The following is a 21,895-nucleotide window of genomic DNA, read 5'->3' as shown; positions in this document are numbered from 1 at the left end:
GCAGGGGAGAGGAGTAGAGAAAGCAGAAGCAAAGAGGAAGGTCGTGAGGTGATTCCAGAACCAGAGATGGTTCTCGTTCTCCTCAATTTTCACAGAGGCTGGGAGGTTGTTCCAGAGGGAGGCCCCAGCCGAAGAAAGAGATTTACCACCAACTTGTTCCTTGGAGAAGCGACTGACCTTGAGGGAGTTGGAGGCAGATGGGCGAAGAGCTTGAGAAGGAAGATATTTTGGAAGAGAGAGTTGAAGGTATTGAGGCCCCAGTCCCCAGAAGGCCTTGTGGACAATGCAAAGGGTTTTCCTTGCAGCCACTGGGAGCCAGTGCAGAGATTTCAGTCCTGGAGAGATATGATCCCTGGGCTTGAGGCCAAGGACAAGTATTGCAGTCCTGTTTTGGATGAGTTGCAGGGGGCGTAGAGTAGAGGCAGGCAGCTTTAGAAAGAGGATGTTGCAGTAGTCCAGCCTAGAAAGAACCAGAGCTCTGGAGACAGTGAGCTTCTGGGGGAAGGAGACGAAAGGAAGAATACCTCAGGGGAGGTGCATCTGGTAGTGTGACTTCTTAGAGACATCAGAGATATGACAAGAGAAGGAGCGTATGTAGTCGAAGATGACCCCAAGGTTTTTTGGCTCACAGGTGGGATCAGGAAGAGGGCCAAGAGAGGCCGGCCAGAGAGTGACAGGAAAGGAGGGAGTGGGTGTGCCGATGAGGAGAAGCTCAGTCTTACTGGAATTAAGGCAGAGATCATTGGTGGCACACCACTCCTGGATAGTAGACAGACAGTCAGAGATGAGAGAAGGAGAAGAGGTGGCTGAAGGGAGCCTGAAAATTAGCACAGTGTCTTCCGCATAGCACAGAAAGTTGGGGCAGAGAGCAGCAATGGGGTGGGCAAGAAGTGCCAGGTATTGGTTGAACAGCCAGGGATAGAGGTTCGATCCCTGGGGAACACCACGGGTAGAGATTGAGATAGAGGAGAGGAAGGACCGAAGTTGGACCTGGGAGGGTCAATCGGAGAGGAAAGAAGTCAGCCAAGCCAGGGCCTGATCGGTGATAACCAGGTTTGCACGGAGACAGTTGAGCAAGATGGCATGGTTGACCATGTCAAAGGCAGAAGAGAGATCAAGTAAGATGAAGACACAGGGAGTGTTGGAATCAAGGTTGGAGAGCAGGTCTTCACGGATGTTCAGGAGAGCAGTTTCCATGCTTCTGGCAGCTCTGAAGCCAGACTGATGGTCATGAAGATGACCAACAGATTCAGTGTGAAGATTAAGCTCGGAGATGGCCAGTTTTTCCAGGAGGTTGCCCAGGAAAGGAGTGATCGAGATTGGGCAGTAGTTAGCCGCGCAGGACGGGTAAGCAGAGGATTTCTTAAGAAGTGGGTGCAAAAGGGAGTGCTTCAGGCGGGAAGGGTAGACTCCAGGGGCAAAGGAGAGGATGCAGAAGACGGCCAGAGCAGGAGCCAGGGTGTCAATATGGTCCTTGATGGTTTTAGAGGAACAGAGATGAACCTGTTTTGACCAGACTTTCATAGATCAAACTTGTCTAGAAAACTTGTCTGGGGAGAACAGGAGAAAGGCATAGAAGGAGGAAGGGACAGTGGACAAAGAAGGGCCAGAGGAAGAGCAGGGAGTAGAGGGAGGAGGGGGAGAGGAAGAGAGAGAGGACAGGATATCCTGAGTTTTAGAGATGGAATGAGAAGCCAGAGCCGTGCAGAGGGCCTCGGAGGGGACAGGAGAGGTAGAGACTGCAGCAGGATTGGCCAGTTCCTTGCAGATTTTAAAGTGTTTGGCGGAGTTGTTAGATGCCACAGAGACACAGGTTTGGATGTGAGCTCTCTTCTTGGTGTGGACAGAGGGCTGGTATTGCCTTTGGAGCAGGCAGCAGGCCAGTTTGTCAGAGGATGTACCGGAAGCAGACCATTTCCTCTCAGCCACCCTGCACTTGCATTTGAGGGTAACAAGGTCTGGGTCGTACCAGGAGTTGCACTTGACTTTGGGCTTCAGGTGGATCCTCATGACAGGGGCAAGAACATCAAGTGCTTCAGATATAGCAGAGTGGAGCATGGAAAGGGCTGTGTCAGGGTGTGAGTCAGCCAAAGGAGTGGGGAGGGTGAGAAAGTGGCGGCGAAAGCCTCAACTGACACATGCTTCATGGGCCGGATAACTGAGAAGGTGGGTGGAAGTGCTGGAGGTGGCTAGGCCTGAGGGGTAGAGAGGGTGAGCTTGGAGGAAAGGAGAAAGTGATCGCTCCAGGAGAGAGTAGTGGTGAGAGGGATAGAGGGGATGAACTGAAGAGATCAGAACATCCAGAGTGTGTCCTGCAGAGTGAGTCTGGCCAGATGGGAGAATAGAGAGTGAGAGAGAATCGCAGAGGTTACAAAAGAGTCCAGAGGAAGGATAGGAAGTTTCCAGGTGGATGTTAAAGTCTCCAAGAAGGTGGAGTTAAGTAGTCAAGACCAGGAAGGAAGAGGAGAGGTCCGCCCACTCAGAGAGGAAGGAGCAGATCTGATGAGGTGGCCAATAGATGGTAGCCATGGTAAGGGGATGGCCAGGAGAGAGAGAGAGAGAGCCTGCAGACGAGGCATTTGAAAGACGAGCAGGCTTGCATGGGAATGACGGAGGCCGGGATCCACTCAGGGAAGATCAGGGCTACACCCCCTCCAGAACAGTTGTATCTGGGTGTGGAGAGGATCTTGTAGCCATCCGGGAGGAGAGTGTCCAAGCTTGCTGTGCACCATGTCTCAGTGAGACCAAGGACATCAAGGTGAAGTTCTTCCAGGAGACGGCTGATGTCAGAGAGTGTTTGACAGCAAAGTGAGAGTCGAGAGTGGCAATATGGAGAAGTTTGCCATCTTGAAAGACATACGGGGAGGTGTACAACTGAGAGGTACATCTTGCAGAGGTGTAGAAGAAGCCTGCAGGGGGCAGAAGAGGAAGGAGGAGAGGGCAAGGTAACCAAGGAGGATACAGCAGGGGGAGGCAAGGACATCGATGAGGCGCGGTAAGCGTCTATCAAAGAGGAGAAGGTTGGTCAGGGCCTTGTACCAAGATGTACCATTCTGGTAGACATTAATGATGACCTTAGAGGTGTGGAAGGGGGCCAGGAGGGCCTCCCACCGGGCGCAACCATTAATGGGAGAGGAAGAGAAAGGGGAAAGCACAGAGACCATATGAAGAGTCCATAGGTCTGTCGAGTGAACGACAAAGAGGATGTCATTGAGGGTTTGCCTGGAGGAAGCACTGGTATAAGTGTCAGCGATGGGGAGGCCTGGATTGGAGACCAGGATGTCCTTTTAAACTTCTTCCTACCAGATTTAGTGAGGAGAGCAGGATAGTCGATAGAGAAGCAATTAGAAAATATAGGAGAGACAGAGAGCACCATAGAGTCGGTAGTGAGAGGAGAGAAGAGGAAGGGTGCGGGAGGAGGAGGGGAGAAACACTGGGGAAGGTCACAAGCAGAAGCAACAGAGAGATGAGACAGTAGTAGACAATTGTCCAAGGCAACAGGAGCTTAGAAAATGGTAGAAACATGTTTCTAGATGATTGCTCTGCTGGGAGGCAAAACCTCAGGACGGTGCTACTTCACAATGCAATGTAATAATGGAGGAAAAACACACCCAAGTTTAAGAATCTGCTATGTGGCCAGGTTTACAAGGTTAGAGTGAGGCTCTATTCCTAGCCGGGCCCCTCCTACCTTACTTGATTGCTGCTGATTGATGCCTTGCCACTGGCTTCCCCTGCTGACACCTGCAGACATGAGATGGAGCCGCCTCTGAAGGAGCCGCCCTTTGCCTAGGGCCCTTAGCCGCAGGAGCTGCCGGACAGAGGGTTGCCCAGGGAAGTTCAGTTAAGAATGGGAGAGGTGCCAATCAGGGGTGGTGGAGGGGCTGAAAGGAGGGAGGAGGATTGGAAGACAATGCAGAAGTGGTTCTGGCAGGGAAAGGAACACGAGACGCAGGGACAGAAAACTTAGCAAAAAACACACAGAAATGGGCCACTAATTAAATTTCAATAGCTATGGGGCACATCAACTCACCATCCGGCAGCGCAAACAAGTGAGCACACAATGACCAGACGAGGCTACTACCTTGTCGCACAATGCAGCAGAGGGCCAATCAGGGGTGGTGGGCTTACTGGGAGGAGGGAGGAGGATTGGATGACAATGCGGAAGAGGTTCATGCAGGGAAAGGGACACGAGACGGATGGACAGAAAACTTACCAAAAAACGAACAGCAATGGGCCACTGATATTTCAACAGCTATTGGGCACATCAACTCACCATCCGGCAGCACAAGCAAGTGCGACTTGCTGTATGACTTTGTGTTGTAATTTTAAGTAGTCCGCTATCAGTTCCTGTACGTTGGGTTCCCTTGTAATGAATAGTGATTATTTAGTATTAGAGAATTTTATTGCTTGAAATTATGACAGGTATTTTGGGATGGTCAAATGTATATATATTTTCTTATTAACTGCATGTATGAGTTCGGGTTTAAATTCCTGAACCAACCGCTCGATTTTTCTGTGTTTAGTATTGGATGGTCATTTAAAGCAACAGGACTAAATGTATAAATCCACTTTTTTATCATTAAGCTCTTTGAGAGGTGTGCATGCTGTTGTAATTTTATGGTGGCCTAGTCTACCATGTGGTGGCCAATAGATTGGCTGTTTTGGGGCTAATAAAATCCCTTGTGCTCTAAATGGGACATCTGTGTTTTTTAGTGTTTGCTGTGCTCCTTCTTTGTATATTTTGTATGCACACACTACAGGGCCGGCAATAGTGAGCCTGCAGTTATACTCCATATAGGAAGAAAACCTTTTCAGATGCCTTTAGTTTCGACACCATTGGTCAAATCTTCACTACCTTTTCTGAAAGAAAATATAGATCCAACAAATTATTTGTGGGAGGGTTTTGTGACATGCCATCAATGGGGCAATGCTGTAAAGGGGGGGGGATGTCTAATCCGGCTTCATATTCATTTCTCAGAGGCTAAAGTTTGCTTCCAACTACAGCCTGACCTGACTGACTGATGCCAAACTTGCATTAGGATCTGGCAGCTAGCTTCGGATTATTAGCAACTAAAGATGTCCGAAATCCTTTAGGGGAAATCTGGATTTCATGAAACCTGGTTTTGCTCTGGTTCTCTAATCTAGCTCAAGGACAGAGGACTACCACTGTCCTGAAGACTATTCTACAGGGCCCCCCAGACCTTCTTGGGGTGGTGGGGGGAAGGAATTTGGACAATAGCCACTTAGAGGAAGTTTAATGGCCCATGTCATGGCCATTTGGGATGGCGGGTGTTGCTCTTGTCCAAAGACCAATCCCCAGGCCAAGTGGCCAGTGGACTTATCGAGTGGCATGGCGAAGTCCGATGGCATGACCAGTAACTAGACCCAGGACAAAGTGGCCACTAGCCACAGTCCTTGGCCAATGACTGCCTTCAGTGGTATCGGGAGGGGCTCAGAGCATGATTGATGACCATGCACTGGGGCCCATCAAGTACATAGTCAGCTGTCATAGGAAGTGCCAACCTCCCTGTCCCTTCTGCAGGCGAAATGACGAGATGTCATATCTGGTGGCTTTGAGTTGCTTGGGATATGGGTACTGTAGGGATTCCCCTAGGTTTTGGGGTGTCTTGATCATGGCCAAGATCATGGCCCTTGCAAAAGTGCACTCTAGGGGGGACAGTCTGTTGGAAAGTACAGTGGACACATCCAGTGACTCAGATGTAGGACGTTGCAGTGCAAAGCAATAGAACCTCACCAATTCGCCGGTTATGGTTCCTAAAGCAACCCTTCCTCTGCTTCTGCCCTGCACTGATAATAATGCCACATACCATACCCACTGCTCTTACAGGTCAGGAGGAAAGTAACAGTGAAGGTTAAGTATTAGTGCCACATTTTGCATACGGGCACCTTTAATTTAACTAAAGGCCAACCCAAATAGTCAAGATGAATTGTGAAATTAGTTTCAAGACCAGGTGTAATATGTAATGCATTGAGACCTGCTAAGTAGTACAATCAGCTGACCTAGTTGTGATTGTGTTATGGCAATAGAAAACAAGTTAGTTGTTTTAGGAACCATTGCTGGTGTAGTTGTGGTGCGACTTTGCTTTGAACCACAACCTTAAACGTCTTTAGTCAAAGGTTTTATCCACTGAAAAAGCTGAGAAATATGGAAAAAAGAATTCAGATTTGTGCTTGTAACAAGGCAAGTGTAAAAAGATAATTAAAATTCTTTTAAGGAAACTATAAACACTAATTCTAATAAAGTTACCGCACTAAACCTTTGAAGTGTGCAATAAGTTTAATCTTTGTAATGTGAATGACGTTTGCTTGGACTGAATTTGTGTTTAATGTTTGTAGACCTTTGTTTTTAGCACGTACTAATCTTAACTCCATGTTATATATTTTGTTCAACTAGTGTCCATTTTTATTTAATGCTTCATGTTTGTAATGCCTGGGATGGTCATCCCCAGTACAATGGAATTCCAAATGTGGAGCCACATCTGAAATCCACATTTGGGGGGACGGAGGGGGTGTGTTTGCGTGTGTGTGCACGCACATTAGTTGTCTCAGTCAACAAGTGCATGCCTGAATTTTAGATCCATAATTAAAGTATTCAAAAGTGAATATCTGAAACGTAGCTGATCTGTTTTAAACATGGTTGCGAAATGTACAAGTTCCATTTAAGGGCTTGTAGTATGCAGAAAATATTAAAAAGGGAAACCAAATTCTTGAGATATTTGTCAAATTTGTATTCCTGGCTCTACGTAATGCCCAATGCAAACAAAAACATTTGCAAATGTTTATCAACACTATATCAAATTTGATATGTGGCCGTATGCTACACATTGTTTTTGGGCGACCTTCCATGAACATGGGCAAAAGTTACAATGGTACATATTTTCGTCTCCTATACTTATGTATGGTATATTGCTAATGTAACAACATCATGTATATATCGAATGGAAGTTATGGTTCTCTGCTATGGTGATATGATAAACTACATACAAAAAACCTTTCACATCCCTGGGAAAACGGTGTTTCCAATGCAGGCTCCTTTGACATCAGATTGATACCATACGGAAAATGAAAGTCTGGCATCTGCTGATGTTGCTCTTAAATGCCACATCCAGTATGGTTTAGCCTAACCAATGCAAGGAATGTCTCTATTTTTCTCCACTCGTTTTTTTATTTTTTATTTGTTTTTTTTTTTTCTTTACAAATACTGGATGGATTTTTACAAAGTGCATATGTGTGCTTAATCCGTGCAGCCGCAATGCATGGTCGTATGAGCATGCTTGCTTTGCTAGTGCATTGTTTTACGAGAATAACTATACATGCAATAATGTGGGTACATTCTTCAAAAGCTGGAGGTTTGTTACAGCCAAAACCACTTTTACTTCTCGTGTTATTGGTAGCTGTACAATCCCAAAAATATACAAAACAGCTGTAATGTCTATTTTCCTTATTTCTCCCCATAAGGTTTACAGCTTACTGTTAGTTTGGATCTTCCTAACTTCAGACCTGTGCTTGTCTTCTAAAGGAATCAGTATTTAACAAGGGGAATGCATAAAATGTATAAACAAATGGAACCATGAAATGTTCATTACCTTTATTTTTTGTGCACAGTTCCTCCCAAGAACACAAGAGCTGTTGTACGTGGAGCTGCACCATCTAAGGAAGGAGAGAGTGTCACATTAATCTGTTCTGGGGATGGCAACCCTACAGTGTCGAAGTACAGCTGGTTTGAGAGTCGGGAAGGGAAAGTACCACTGGGTCACGGCCAGACAATTACTCTTCAGAACATCAGCTGGGAAAGTGGACCCTATCAATGCACTGCAAAGAATGAGGTGGGAGATGGGATTTCTGCTCCTCTGCAACTGAACATTACATGTGAGTAAAATAAGTATCTCGAATACATCAGATTCTAGTTATCGGAAACCCTTTGTATTTGTATTTGTATTCATTATGTTTATATAGCGCTTTACTCCAAAACGTTGTACATTTTAACAACTGGATACATATAACATTATAACAGTAGAAGCAATTTACAATTAGGAATCAAAACCAGCAAAACAGTAAGTAGAGCAATTGAACTGAGAGGGAAGAGGGAAGGGTGAGAAGGGGATGGAGGAGGTAAACACAAGAGGTATAAGGGTGAGAATGGGGTGGGTGGAGGGAAGGGGAGGTAGAGGATCATAGGGAAGAGAGAAACAAAGGAGGGGGAGCAAGAAGCTGGGAGGGTTTCATGGCAGGGAATGGAGAAGGAAAGATTTTAGGGAAGTGCGGATGGAGGAGAAGATAAGTATAGAGCGGATTGAGAGAGGTAAGGAGTTCCAGTGCAGGGGGGCAAGGAGCTGGAAGGAGCGGAAACAGGACGGGGCACACGGGGAAGGAGGAACAGTGAGAAAGAAGAAAGCTGAGCAATAATGTTCCCGAATATGAAAAAGTGTACACACAAAGCCTGTTCTCTCAGCATTTAAACTCAATGACAATTATCTCTTCAGCTTTTCTGAACTTTACCTTCCATTTCACAGAGAGCAGTGTTCTCTTCTTCAGCAATTTTCTTTTTTGTATTTGTTTATTTTATAGGGGTGTACCTCCTTAACTGTGCTTGGAATGAACTTCTCCTTTCCCTATCATGTCACTATTTGCTTAACACCTGCAGAGAATGGCGTTCAGAAACAGTCTATTGTTCGTCTTTTCTAACCACTCGTGTCTCCACAGTCCAATATTACATTTGTATCCTCGAGCCTGCCTCCGTTTGCACCATCCCTCCCATCGTGTTAAAGGCACATACAAACCAAGGCTTATCACTGTTACTGGAAAGTATGCACCAGCGCCACAGTTCACCAAAACAAATTACTTGGCCTCAAAACTAAGGACTACGTACAGTCTGACGTACATGTATCAATAAAGTAACAAGCACTCTGTAGCCCAGGAGCCTTTGTTTTTTTTCACTTCTTTGGAAAACGGGGATGCCTAGGAGAACAAGCAGTGACAACCTTTCGGTCAATGATTGTTATTTCTGTTTCTTGCCAGGATCCTGCACTTTAATTCCAATATAGGTTGTGTTGTAGAATGAGTTGGGGAAACATTTTCTTGGACAATAAAGGACACCCATTTTTTGTTTGTTATGGACAAATTATTTAACTGTCAATTTTATTCTGAAACATTCAGTTCTGAGCTATTGTTATTGTAATGTCTGGAAAGTGAAAGAAACCACCACAACTCTTATTTACAGTCGTGCTGTGGGGTGAATGAGCATTTTCACTGTGTTGGTCATTTTTGTAAGCGGTGCTTGTGCACAAAATTGGAAGGTAGCTAACAAATAGAGAATACAAGTTGCTTAAATAACGTTCTAAATTCCCATCCTAACCCAAACTGACATTTGACCAGTTCTACGACCAATTCAATCATTGTTTTTTATTCATAGGGTGTTTCCCCATTAAGTAGCCATACTGGTTTGATTCTGTACTGTAATTTGAATAGAAATCGTTTAGCTATTTCTCCCTTACGATTGATGAGAATGTACACAGATAGAATAAGAGATACACTCCAATACAAACATTCTGAGATAATCAACAAGATGGATATCAGAGTAACTGTGGCTTGGAGTTATGCCTGTCGTTATATAAGCACCCTGTTCCGAATACTGTAACTTTACCCTTCTATGAGAACCTCAGGACTATTTTAAAAGTTCTGTTTTTGATTTGTATCGCCTCCATCTAGAAGGTAAATATTTGGATCCAAAGCATTCAAAAACAGTATCTAGATTAATGAAGGAGAAAATGTTAGAAGGCTTTGAATGGTGAAATACCGAAATCACCAAAAAAGGCCTTGGCACTGGGGGGGGGGAACCCATGGCAGTTAGAAATGTTTTCACCAAAAGAAACGCATTTTAAAATGATTTTAGCATAAAAAGGAATTATTCAAATGTATTAATCCTATGTCATAATCTTGCCAGGGTGTTGTAATGTTTAACAGTAAAATCTTTACACATTAAGAAATAATACCAACATTTGTATATCTTAACATACTTTTAAAAAAAGTTAAACCTTTCAAACGTGTTTAGGTCTTTATGAAATAACAACTGTATACATTATTATTATGTACTGGCTACGATTATGGCAATCTCCAGCTCTTGTAAAGTTTACGGAATTAATAGATTCATGTTATGAATTTAAAAAGAGGAAAAGGCCTTCCTTGGGTGTCCCATGTTAATGTTAACTGAATCTTATATGAATTAGGCGAACACGATCTTTGGGTTAATCTCGAGAATATAACTGAGGCTGAGATTCAGAGGGTAAAAAAAAGACTCATAGGTTTCTGATACAAGGAAAGCTGCAGTTGCCGCTTGTGACTGGCTGAAGCTGGGCTTCTACTTCATTGGAAAAAAGTTGGAATTAGGTTTCAAACTTTTCTTGACCAAGTTAATCCCCCTTTCACACATGCCCTATTTATTAATTTTAGAATGGTCAATCTTATGTTGGCATTCTTTACACGATCTTGGGGGCTAGATAGCTCTGGTATGTACCCGCTGTGTGGTAGTAGTGTAGAAACCGAAATTCACTTCCTTTGCATCTGCCCACGACTTAAAGTGTTTGCCAATCTTGAGAGTATCAGGTGTTAGATCATCTTATGTTGCGCTGGAGCTCTGCAGGCAGACAGACAATTTGATTAGGGTACAGAGAGAGGCTAAATGTATACAGATCGCGCAATGCTGCTCAGAATCAAACGGTTAAGATACCTTCAGGCTAAGATATTTTTATTATTGCATTTCAGATCATCTGTTTTTTAAATCTGTTTTGTTGTTTATGTACAACTATTATTTGATAGGGTCTGTGAGTGTACTCTCTCCTATAGTAATATATACCTTTTTTATTATTTGTCCTTTCTTACTTTGTAATGGAACTGTTTCTCTGCTTTTGGATTGTACTATATTCATTCTGGTTTTATAGAAGTAATTGCCAATGCCAACATTTTGATTACATGTTTTCTGCTGTACGCTTGTGATGGATTTATGCAGAAAAAAAGTAAAAACCTAAAGATTCAACATTTGTAAACACCCAAATAGCTTAACACAAAAAATAAATCTCACCATTTTAAATGTCAAGCACCATTTGGAACAAAGAGGCAGGAGCTTATTCCACTATTTAACAGTATTGCTGATTGTGCCGTCTCCCAGAAAGGGAAGACGGGCCAGATTGAACAGGACAAGGAGACCAATGGCAGGAGGAAGGGGTGCATAAAAGGAGCAACAGAGAGCAGGAAGGTCTGGGTTGTTGGTGGAGATTAGAGAAGGTAGGCATGGCAGAACAAGAGACCAGCAGGGGGTGGGAAGAACAGCAGAGTGTTTAGGCAATTCCTTGACATGGTGGGATAGCTGTTAGTGACTGCAAGTTATTCTGCAGTTTGAGTGAAACTGTAGCGAGTGTGTTTAGGTAAGCTAGTGTAAGGAGTGAATGTGAACTATTTGAGACTGTATGGAAGGAGGGGATCTGACTAGGAGGTGCGTAGAGTTATAGTAGTAGGGTGGAGGAGGGAGTAGTAGAGATTAGGAGGGGGCAATAGTGCTGTAACATCAAATGATGGAGGCACGATTTAGATGGGGAGATATTTAAGCAACAGAGGAAAAGGTAGTAACAGGCACGGTAAAGTGGGAGGAGTCAGAAAGAGGGTAGTAGTGTGAGAATACCATACCTGTGAGAGGTAGATGAAGACATGGGTGTGAAAGTCAGAAGACCAAGTCGCGACGAGCGTCTCAAAGGGGACAATCCCCTTTCCCTTTAGAAAACAAACCAATTGCTATAGTAGGGATAGTAAGGAAGTCCCTGAATGAGTTTAGGTAGAGCCTTTACCATATTGAGAATGAAAGAAGCGGTGTCTAATAACTGTTGGGTTAGGAATGCCTAGGTTATGGAGGCAATGAGTTTTAGACTGAAGAGGGTTGGATGGTCAACGGGTGCATTCGAAAACATAATAAAAACCCTTGAACTGTCTCTTCAGCTTAGTGATTGGTGTCATCATTCCTATAGACCCTATAGATCCTGATACAGAGGTCACCCACGGCCAGTCAAAATGCTGCAAATTGTCAGACTAACACACATTTCCTGAATTTTGTTGAGTCACGCTAGGAGCTAGGAGGAGTGTGACCTATAAGGGGATGAAGAAGTAGCAAACCCTCCCAGAGATCAAGCCATGGTTTGGAGCGGACTTCCTATGGAGATACATGAGGAAACGGATGTAAGTGTGGCTCCAAAATGTGGGTTTGGCCCACAAACATTCCCTAGAGGCTGGAGCAGATGTTATTGATTGAGGTTACAGGGATGAGGCAGACATGCTGAACCTTGGGAATTAACCCATCCTTTAAAAGTGGGCCAACCCATGCCACAACTAATCATTGTGAAGAGTCTGGTCTTTGATATAGAAGAGGAGACACTGGAATCTACTGAAATGGATGAGGTGGGTTTCAGTGAAATGACAGAAGAATGCAGAGCTGGTAAAGCCAAAAGGTTTGCCAGGCCAGCCTCATTTGAATTTGCAACGGTAAAAGGGATGCCCGCTGCTATGGTGTCTGTGGACATCGTACAATGCTATCCGGATCCTTTAAACACCCCAGGCATGGAAAGGACACTGTGGCGAACACGGACAGTCATGGATGTCCATGGACATCGGGGATGGGGGGGGGGGGCGACCAGCCAATCAGGTTTCGTGGGTGTGGTGTAGAGGAAGACTGGGTGGAAAAGTTCTCTTTGTTGTGTGCAGTGAAGATGGCTATGGCTTTGAGGAAGCAGAGTGTCTGGATCGTGGGCGATTCTTGCTGAAGGTGTATTTTGCGAAGTGTGGATTGTCAGAGAATCTTGGATTATATGAATTTCAAGTTTAATGATATGGAGTTTGAGGAATTAAGTGGGCAGAATTCATCTAGTTTTGTGGGAATATGGTTAACTTGAAGCAACCAACATCATTGTAGTTCACTGTGGAGGCAACAGTTTGGCCTATATAACCGGAATTGCATTACCGTTTGCCATGAAGGATACATTTGAAAAGTTGATGGAACCTTTTCCACATTCCAAAAAAAAGATTTCTCGGATAGCTCAGAGACAAATGTGGATGCTTTCAAATTTATTTTGTCCACAAATTGAGAAAGCAAGGTGCAATGTGAACAAAGTTGTATGTGCTAAATTGCAGGATGTTCGCAAGCAATCTTTTCATAATGAAAATATAAAATTTGGAATTGTCAACATTTTTCAGAGAGATGGAGTGTTTCTGACTGATGTGGGCTGTGATTTGTTTTTAGTTCTATTTTTTAACTGTGAAGGGTGCCTCCTAAAGGAACCGTTTTTTTTTTATTTTGTGATTTTTGTATTTCCTTGGTTTTTTCAATGTATTTTTTACAGGAGAGGGGAGGTAAGGGGAACCAACCACAGAGACGGGGGGTGGAGGTGCAGGTGGACAGGGGAAGATTTTGGGCGGGCCTTAAATTTAAGGTAGGTTGCAGTGTTTATCGTACTTCTTGACCGTGGCCTTGAAAGCACTTCAAAATTGCTCCCCCCCACGCAGATCAGTTTGTCGCAGTACAAACATAGTACTGTGACACTTGAAAGGTAAGGGTCAACAGTGTTCTGTATGGCCTGTGAGGCGTTCGCCTGGGATCCACAGATATGGACGGGCAAGTGGACAGGGGAAGATGTAGGGCATGCGTTAAATCTAAGGTAGGGGGCAGTGTTTCTCATGCTCCTTGATTACAGCCTCCAAAGCACTTCGTAGCTGCTCAACCCTGCAGAGTGGTGTGTTGCGGTATATACAGAGTACTGTTGTCTTGGAAAGATACAAATCAATAGCCTCTTTCATGGCCTGCAATGTAGCTGGTGGGATTTATTTACCCGCAGCCTGTGTGGTGACAGTATTGGTTGAGGAAGATGAGGTAGAGGAAGATGGCATATGAGAATGGAACACGTTTTCTGAGAGCATCCCGGTGGATGGATTTGGTGTGTGGTGCGTGAAGGTGGTCCCGTAGGAGTACTGCCCAGGTTGTCCGTGACTGAGTACATCGTTGCGCTCCGTTTATTTCACCTTGGTAACCTTAGCCTTCGGTACACCCCAATGGTGGTAAAGAACCACCAACACCCATGATTATCTCTGGGTGCTGGAGGTAGGCATTTCCTCTGCTTCATCTTCCTGCTCCTCTTGATTGTTTTCTGCATCTTGCACTTTTTCCGTTGTCTAGACCCTCTAGCTGGTGGTGTTGGTGGCTCCTGGCGAGGAGGGATGGCCATGCGAATTTTGAAGATAAATGGAAGTTGTGCTAATATTCTTCCAGCATGTGCTTTGTCCTGGATTGCAGATGGATAATCAGTAAGAACAGGTCTAGGAGCCGTGCAAGATTACATTTTCATTTTGAAACTACCTAGATCAGCTGAAAATGCAGTTTTTAACTGTTTGCGAAGCATGGAGCTGTTTGCAAAGCGCTGCGTGCAGTCTCGTGGTCACTGTCCGGAAATGCTGCAATGACGTCAGACGTTTGTGCACATCGGCGAACAAAAAAACAGTGCAAAAAGTTCATAGAAGTGTTAAATAATTTGCTAGGAGGTGGGGAATGGCAGTTTTAAGTTCAAACGTTCTACATCTTCTGAAAATGCTGCTATATGGGGGGGTAAGTATGATATTAGGAAGTTGTAACAAATTAGTGTGGACTGGTTAAAAACCCATGAAATTCCGTGAAAAAACGTTGTTAAAGGGAAATTATGGTTACAAGTTAAACCGAAATAAAACAGATATTTGCCAGTTATGCTATGCTAAGAAACCATAACTCGTGCCACCATTGTGCACTGCTAACACTAACACCCAGGACATCAAAGATGACATCCCATAATAAAATAATTGTGATAAAAGTTCCTACAAGGGTTGTGTTTACAATGTTGGTAGCAAGATGTCAGCGGTGATTAAGAAACCTATTATGAAGTACTTCATGTATTAAAGAATGTACTCATCTAAACAAAATATTATATTTGAGTGTTGTTAATACAGGAACCTAATGATACATACACCTACGTAATGGCTGCAGCAAGCACCATAGAAGTACAGTATGTTTAATTTGGCAATTTTGGCTACTAAAATAATGAATGCTACGTTAGCAGAGTTTTTAGTAATGTTAAACATGGAATACATAGTATTAATTCAAGATTTACTGCATCATTGTGTTAGTACAAACGATACATATAAATATCCACAATGCATACAAATTAGCAGCGCATACAGGGAATGTAAAGTAAACAAAAAAGAAACATCACCAGAAAAAGTTAAGATTAAAGTTCATCATTATGTATACAAATTAATTGTGTGTTTGAAGTCTGCTTATTGCTAAATATACGTGCACCATGAGCTGAGACCAAATCCTACTTTAAGAACAGACAAGAAGGTTAATGTCTACATAGATAGCACCTTTTTAATGTTCATATTTTCACTGCCAGTACAACAAACTGCATGGCCTACATATGCCAGTCAACAAAAGCAAGTGGCCAAGATATGTGATGTCATCAGTGATGTCATCAATGACATTTGTGATGTCATCTTTGATGTCCTGGGTGTTAGTCTTATGTCACATCCCGTTCTTGTTGGAAATTGCCATGGCATTTATATGAGCGCTCTTCAACACACAGAACCCGTTAAAAAACTACAATTCCCATCTTCCTGCTACGTTGGTCACCTGACACGCACGCACCACGTTGCCGTGTCTTCTGAAGACCGTATTTAGTACTGTCTGTTCGAGTGCCCAGCGCTCCTAAACTGTGTTAGTTTCGAGCGTTGTTTCTTGACTCCTGTTTAAATCCTGAATCCTGTGCTAACTCCAAACCTTCGCCCCTGCCTTCTCTTCCGTTTTCCAACGCCCCCCCCTCTTCGACTGATTTCCCCGGAATCCTTGAACTCGGCTTGCATCTCGACCTCCACTTGCTAAAGTCCTTTGGCTGTGACGCTTAATATACTCGAACACGAAAATAAAGGAACTAGCGTGAAGTAACGCTTATTTTCTTTGCCCTTCATTTTGTTTACATCAATTCATTCTTTTTTGGACACTGTTTATTTTGGACGCTTTGCTGAATCTACAATTGGATTGCTTTGGACACTTTGGGACGCTTTGCTGAATTTGATTTGGATCACTTTAGGATATTCTTTGGGACGCTTTTCTGAGTCTATTTCGGAACACTGTGGATTTTGATTTGGAACGCTTTGTTGACTCTATTTTGGAACCCTGTGGCTATCTTCTTGGGACGCTTTGCAGCACTGAAGTCCTGAGACACTGGTGTACTCCTCCTTCACCGTTGATATAAGAATCCCCCTTTGTGTCCATTACTAGTAGGTTACTGGTACATTTTGCTACGGAACAGGTAAGAGTGGGTACTTGGGGGGGTGTTGTTTGCTGTTGATTCGGCAATACCTGGCTGCATTCTGAACGTCTGCTCTGTTCTTCCCTCCTTTAGCTCTGCTGAGTCTGCTCCTGCCTTTTCACTCAAGCCCTCAGCCTGACAGGTGGAATAGATTCATTGTAGGCTGAGCTCTTGGGAGGGAAGTCTTTGGCATATCACGTTAGAGACTTCCGGAACTGGGAGAGTAGTATCTGCGGCAACTGGGATACCATACCTAGGTTGTGACAGATTTAGGAGCCTCAATTGTAAACCGTCTCTCGGTTATGGAGGCTGCCTCAGACCCATTGGCAGCCCTCATGCAGGCTTTTTCTGCTCTTCGTACCGATATGGCATCAGCACATGCGACATTACATCAACGCATGGATGTTTTACAGAGCTTTGTGCAGCCCTTACCCCATGACGAGGAATTCGGTGACGCCGCGGCTGCGGCGCCTCCTCCTGTACCACCTCCGGCTCCAGTTCCTGTAGTCCTCCCTGGGCCATTCCCTTTGGCCCCGCCAGAACGCTTTTTGGGTGATCCCAAAACGTACCGGACCTTTGTGAACCAATGTCGCCTTCATTTTCTTTGTCGTCCCTTGGCATTTCCAGATGCTACTACAAAGGCGGCATTTGTTCTTTCCCATCTGGGTGGCACTGCTGCAGCATGGGCTAATCCATTGCTAGAAGCAGATGACCCGGCTCTGTATGATTTCGATAGATTGATCCAAGCCATGAACAGTGTGTTTGATATGAGATATAAAGCACAGTCCTCGGATCTGGAATTCTTGGCTATCAGTCAAGGCAAATCGGATCTCTTGACTTATCTTGCCCGTTTTAATCAATTGGCGGCTGAAACCACATGGCCAGAACAGAAGAAATCGGCTGTGTTTTATAAAGGTCTGTCAGATGACCTGAAAGATGCCCTATCAGTGGTACCTGCTCTTCCTTCTGGCTTCCCTGAATTGCTAGACTTAGTCTTACAAGTCGATGCTCGACTCCGGCAAAGACGAGGCGAACGTCGCTATCCCGATATTCGCAACACCCCTCGAGCAGACGGAAGTACTCCTGTTTCCCAGGGGGAAGTTGAACCCATGCAAATCGGGGCAATTAGGGGTCCATTGTCCAAAACTGAACGAGAAAGGCGGGTGGTGAATAATCTATGTTTCTATTGTGGACAGTCAGGTCATTACATCCGTCTGTGTCCTAAAAGACCCGCTAAGTCGTCGGGAAACGCCAGGACTCGCCCTTGAACCGGGCCTTCCGGACGAGTCAAATGATCCCAGGCCCGGGTGAGTGTTTTCCGTCTTCGCATATTTACCTTGCCATGTCCTTTGCGGCTCCCGGCGTCATTACCTTTTCCAATCCGGTAATGATAGACTCAGGGGCTAGCGGGAATTATATGGACCTTAAGTTGGCCAAACGTTACGGGCTACCTATATTACCTAAAGAAAGACCTGAGGAAATACATGCGGTAGATGGTTCACGTTTAATATCCGGACATGTGACGGATCAAACAGGACCACTACAAATGTCTACATTACAAGGACATTCGGAATCCATCACTTTCGACCTTATCACGGCCCCTCAATTCGGCATCATTCTGGGGCTTTCTTGGTTGCAAAGTCACAATCCTGTAATTGACTGGGTTGAACAAACCGTACGGTTCTCTTCCTCTTTTTGTATACAGAGGTGCTTTACGTCCCGTAATGTAGCAGTATTGTCCCCTTGTTTGGCGATGGTAGATTGCCTCCCTTCTATCAATGCCACGTCATCTAACCCCGTTTCGGTCCTCCCTTTGGAATACCAGGAATTTTCTGATGTGTTTAACAAGGGTCTTTCGGAAAAACTGCCCCCACACAGATGCTATGACTGCCCCATCGACCTGATACCTGGAGCAGCAATTCCTCATGGTCGAATCTACTCCCTTACTCAGAAGGAGGAAGAACATCTACGGAGCTATATTGACAACGCCTTACGTTTTGGACACATACGTCCGTCCCGTTCACCAGCGGCCTCCCCAATATTTTTTGTGCCAAAGAAAGAAGGGGATCTGCGCCCCTGTGTTGACTACCGCGCCCTTAATAAAGTCACGGTGAAGAACCAGTATCCGTTGCCACTTATTACTGAGCTCCTCGATAAAATGACCTCCTCCACTATCTTCACCAAGTTGGACTTGCGGGGAGCATACAATTTGGTGAGGATGCGAAAGGGAGATGAGTGGAAGACTGCCTTTAAGTCAAAATATGGGCTTTATGAATATTGTGTGATGCCCTTTGGGCTTTGTAACGCCCCGGCGACATTCCAGCATTTTGTAAATGACATCCTCAGGGATATGCTGGATTGCTATGTTGTTGTCTATTTGGATGACATTCTAATCTTTTCAGACACTTTGCCCCAACATATACAGCATGTGCGCTCTGTATTACTTCGTCTAAGGGAATACTCTCTCTTTGCAAAACTGGAGAAGTGTGTGTTCCATGCATCATCTGTAGAGTTTTTGGGGTTTCAGATTTCCCAAAAAGGAGTACTCATGTGTACCTCCAAGGTTCGGGCAGTTTTGGATTGGCCCGTTCCGAGCTCAGTAAAAGCTCTTCAATCCTTCTTGGGTTTTGCCAATTTTTATAGGCGTTTCATTGCCTCATTTTCTGAAATAGTAGCCCCATTAACTCGATTGACTAGTCCTAGTGTTCCTTTTTTGTGGGATGAAGAAGCGCAAACGGCATTCCGGAACCTGAAGGACGCATTTACCACCGCTCCTGTATTACAGCACCCCAATCCAGCTCTCCCATTCATCGTGGAAGCGGATGCTTCAGCCATTGCAGTTGGGGCCATCCTTTCGCAGGTTTGCCTCGCTACTCAACGCCTACACCCAGTAGCTTTCCACTCTCGAAAACTTACCCCAGCTGAACGTAATTATACGATTATGGAAAGAGAACTCCTTGCAATCAAGGTGGCGTTCAAGGAGTGGAGGCATCATCTCTTAGGCGCAAGACACCCGACAACTGTGTATACAGATCATCGAAACCTTCAGGCCTTGTCGCACGTGAAATGCACCAACGCCAGACAGATACGTTGGCATTTGTTTTTTACCATGTTTGATTTCACGGTGACATATCGCCCTGGTCCATTACATGGAAAGGCAGATGCCCTATCCCGCATTGGTACTGACACGGAAACTGTCAAACATTCCACCCCGGTATTACCATCAGGGGCTGTTATATGTGTTTGTTCGGTCTCTCCCTCAATTGTAGTCAGTTTACGGAGATGGGCCAAGGATCATGTTTCTGTCCTGAAGGAAATGGACGCTGAATTGATCTCCGGACTTCCTTACGTTAAAGGTCTGCTATACCTACCTGACAACCAAACCAGACGGAAGGCCCTTGAATGGTCTCATGACCTCCCGTTAGCAGCCCATCCTGGCCAGGCAAAAACCTACGATCTTTTGCACCGTTGGTGCTGGTGGCCTGGAATGAAGAAAGATACCGAACAATACGTCCGTAGGTGTGCCGTTTGTACACAATGCAAAAGACCACCTGGTAAACCTGTTGGTCTTCTAATGTGTATGCCTTTACCACCGCACCCATGGCACACGGTGACCCTGGATTTTGTGGTAGAACTCCCCTGTATCGGGGGTATGTCCACAATTCTTGTGGTAGTGGACGTCTTTACCAAGATGGCTCGGTTCATACCTTGTTCGGGAATACCAACTGCTCCCACATTAGCTAACTTATTCTTTGACCATGTGGTACGCTTTTTTGGTCTACCTACGATTCTAATTTCCGACCGGGGGTCTCAGTTTACCTCGCGCTTTTGGCGCGTTCTCACTTCCTCATTGGGTGTTGATGCCCGCTTGTCCTCGGCCTACCACCCCCAAACGGACGGCCAGACTGAACGTACCAATGGCACCATGGAACAGTTTCTTCGATGTCTGTGTCTACAGCATCAATCAAATTGGCTGTCGGTTTTAGGTGCCGCGGAATTTGCCTATAACAACTCCCTGCACTCATCGGTTGGCTGTTCTCCGTTCTATGCATTATATGGGTTGCATCCAAGGACCCTTCCACCTGTTTTGCCTTCCCTACGGCAAGTTCCTGCAGTCAAGGCAGTTAGGGATTCATTGGTTGCCATCCGTAAATCTGTATTGGCACATCTACAAGCTGCACAACATCGCACCAAGATACAGGCGGACAAGCGGCGTGCTCCGGCTCCTCCTTATTCCTGTGGGTACCGTGTATGGCTCTCAACAAAGCACCTGGCCATTCGGGGTAAACGGAAGCTTTTACCATGTTTTGTGGGTCCTTACACGATCCTGCGGTGTCTCAACCCCGTTGCTGTTCGTCTGGACATCCCAGCACATTGGAGAGTGCACCCGATCTTTCATGTTTCCTTGCTTCGGCCATTTGTACCTGGCACCCGATTGCCTCCCATCCCGGCCCCACTTACCGTCCGTGGTGAGGAGGAATACGAGGTGCGTGCCATTCTGGACACCCGCCTCTGTCGTGGGGTTCGGTCCTATTTGGTTGACTGGGTGGGGTATGGCCCAGAAGACAGGTCCTGGGAGCCAGCCTCTAATCTGAGTGCACCCCGTTTGTTGCGTGCTTTCTGGTTACATCGCTTGCGTGGGCACAGGAGTAATCGCCCTTTGTGGAGGGGTACTGTCACATCCCGTTCTTGTTGGAAATTGCCATGGCATTTATATGAGCGCTCTTCAACACACAGAACCCGTTAAAAAACTACAATTCCCATCTTCCTGCTACGTTGGTCACCTGACACGCACGCACCACGTTGCCGTGTCTTCTGAAGACCGTATTTAGTACTGTCTGTTCGAGTGCCCAGCGCTCCTAAACTGTGTTAGTTTCGAGCGTTGTTTCTTGACTCCTGTTTAAATCCTGAATCCTGTGCTAACTCCAAACCTTCGCCCCTGCCTTCTCTTCTGTTTTCCAACGCCCGCCCCTCTTCGACTGATTTCCCCGGAATCCTTGAACTCGGCTTGCATCTCGACCTCCACTTGCTAAAGTCCTTTGGCTGTGACGCTTAATATACTCGAACACGAAAATAAAGGAACTAGCGTGAAGTAACGCTTATTTTCTTTGCCCTTCATTTTGTTTACATCAATTCATTCTTTTTTGGACACTGTTTATTTTGGACGCTTTGCTGAATCTACAATTGGATTGCTTTGGACACTTTGGGACGCTTTGCTGAATTTGATTTGGATCACTTTAGGATATTCTTTGGGACGCTTTGCTGAGTCTATTTCGGAACACTGTGGATTTTGATTTGGAACGCTTTGTTGACTCTATTTTGGAACCCTGTGGCTATCTTCTTGGGACGCTTTGCAGCACTGAAGTCCTGAGACACTGGTGTACTCCTCCTTCACCGTTGATATAAGAATCCCCCTTTGTGTCCATTACTAGTAGGTTACTGGTACATTTTGCTACGGAACAGGTAAGAGTGGGTACTTGGGGGGTGTTGTTTGCTGTTGATTCGGC

The 21,895-nt window shown here is 45.1% G+C and overlaps 1 protein-coding gene across 4 annotated transcripts in view; it reads left to right on the top strand.

Annotated features, from left to right (window-relative positions):
• Positions 1 to 21,895, top strand: part of LOC138452040 (B-cell receptor CD22-like) — a 926,478-nt gene that overhangs the window by 754,194 nt on the left and 150,389 nt on the right. For all 4 annotated transcript variants that reach the window (XM_069604949.1, XM_069604947.1, XM_069604950.1 and 1 more), the window contains exon 5: positions 7,627 to 7,890. In XM_069604949.1, coding sequence (XP_069461050.1) covers positions 7,627 to 7,890 — 264 coding nt within the window. The remainder of the gene's footprint in view (positions 1 to 7,626; positions 7,891 to 21,895) is intronic.

Source organism: Ambystoma mexicanum, chromosome 1p (assembly GCF_040938575.1).
Source record: "Ambystoma mexicanum isolate Mex_15411 chromosome 1p, UKY_AmexF1_1, whole genome shotgun sequence".
NCBI classification, from domain to species: Eukaryota; Metazoa; Chordata; class Amphibia; order Caudata; family Ambystomatidae; genus Ambystoma; species Ambystoma mexicanum.
This window is presented reverse-complemented; position numbering and strand designations above follow the sequence as displayed.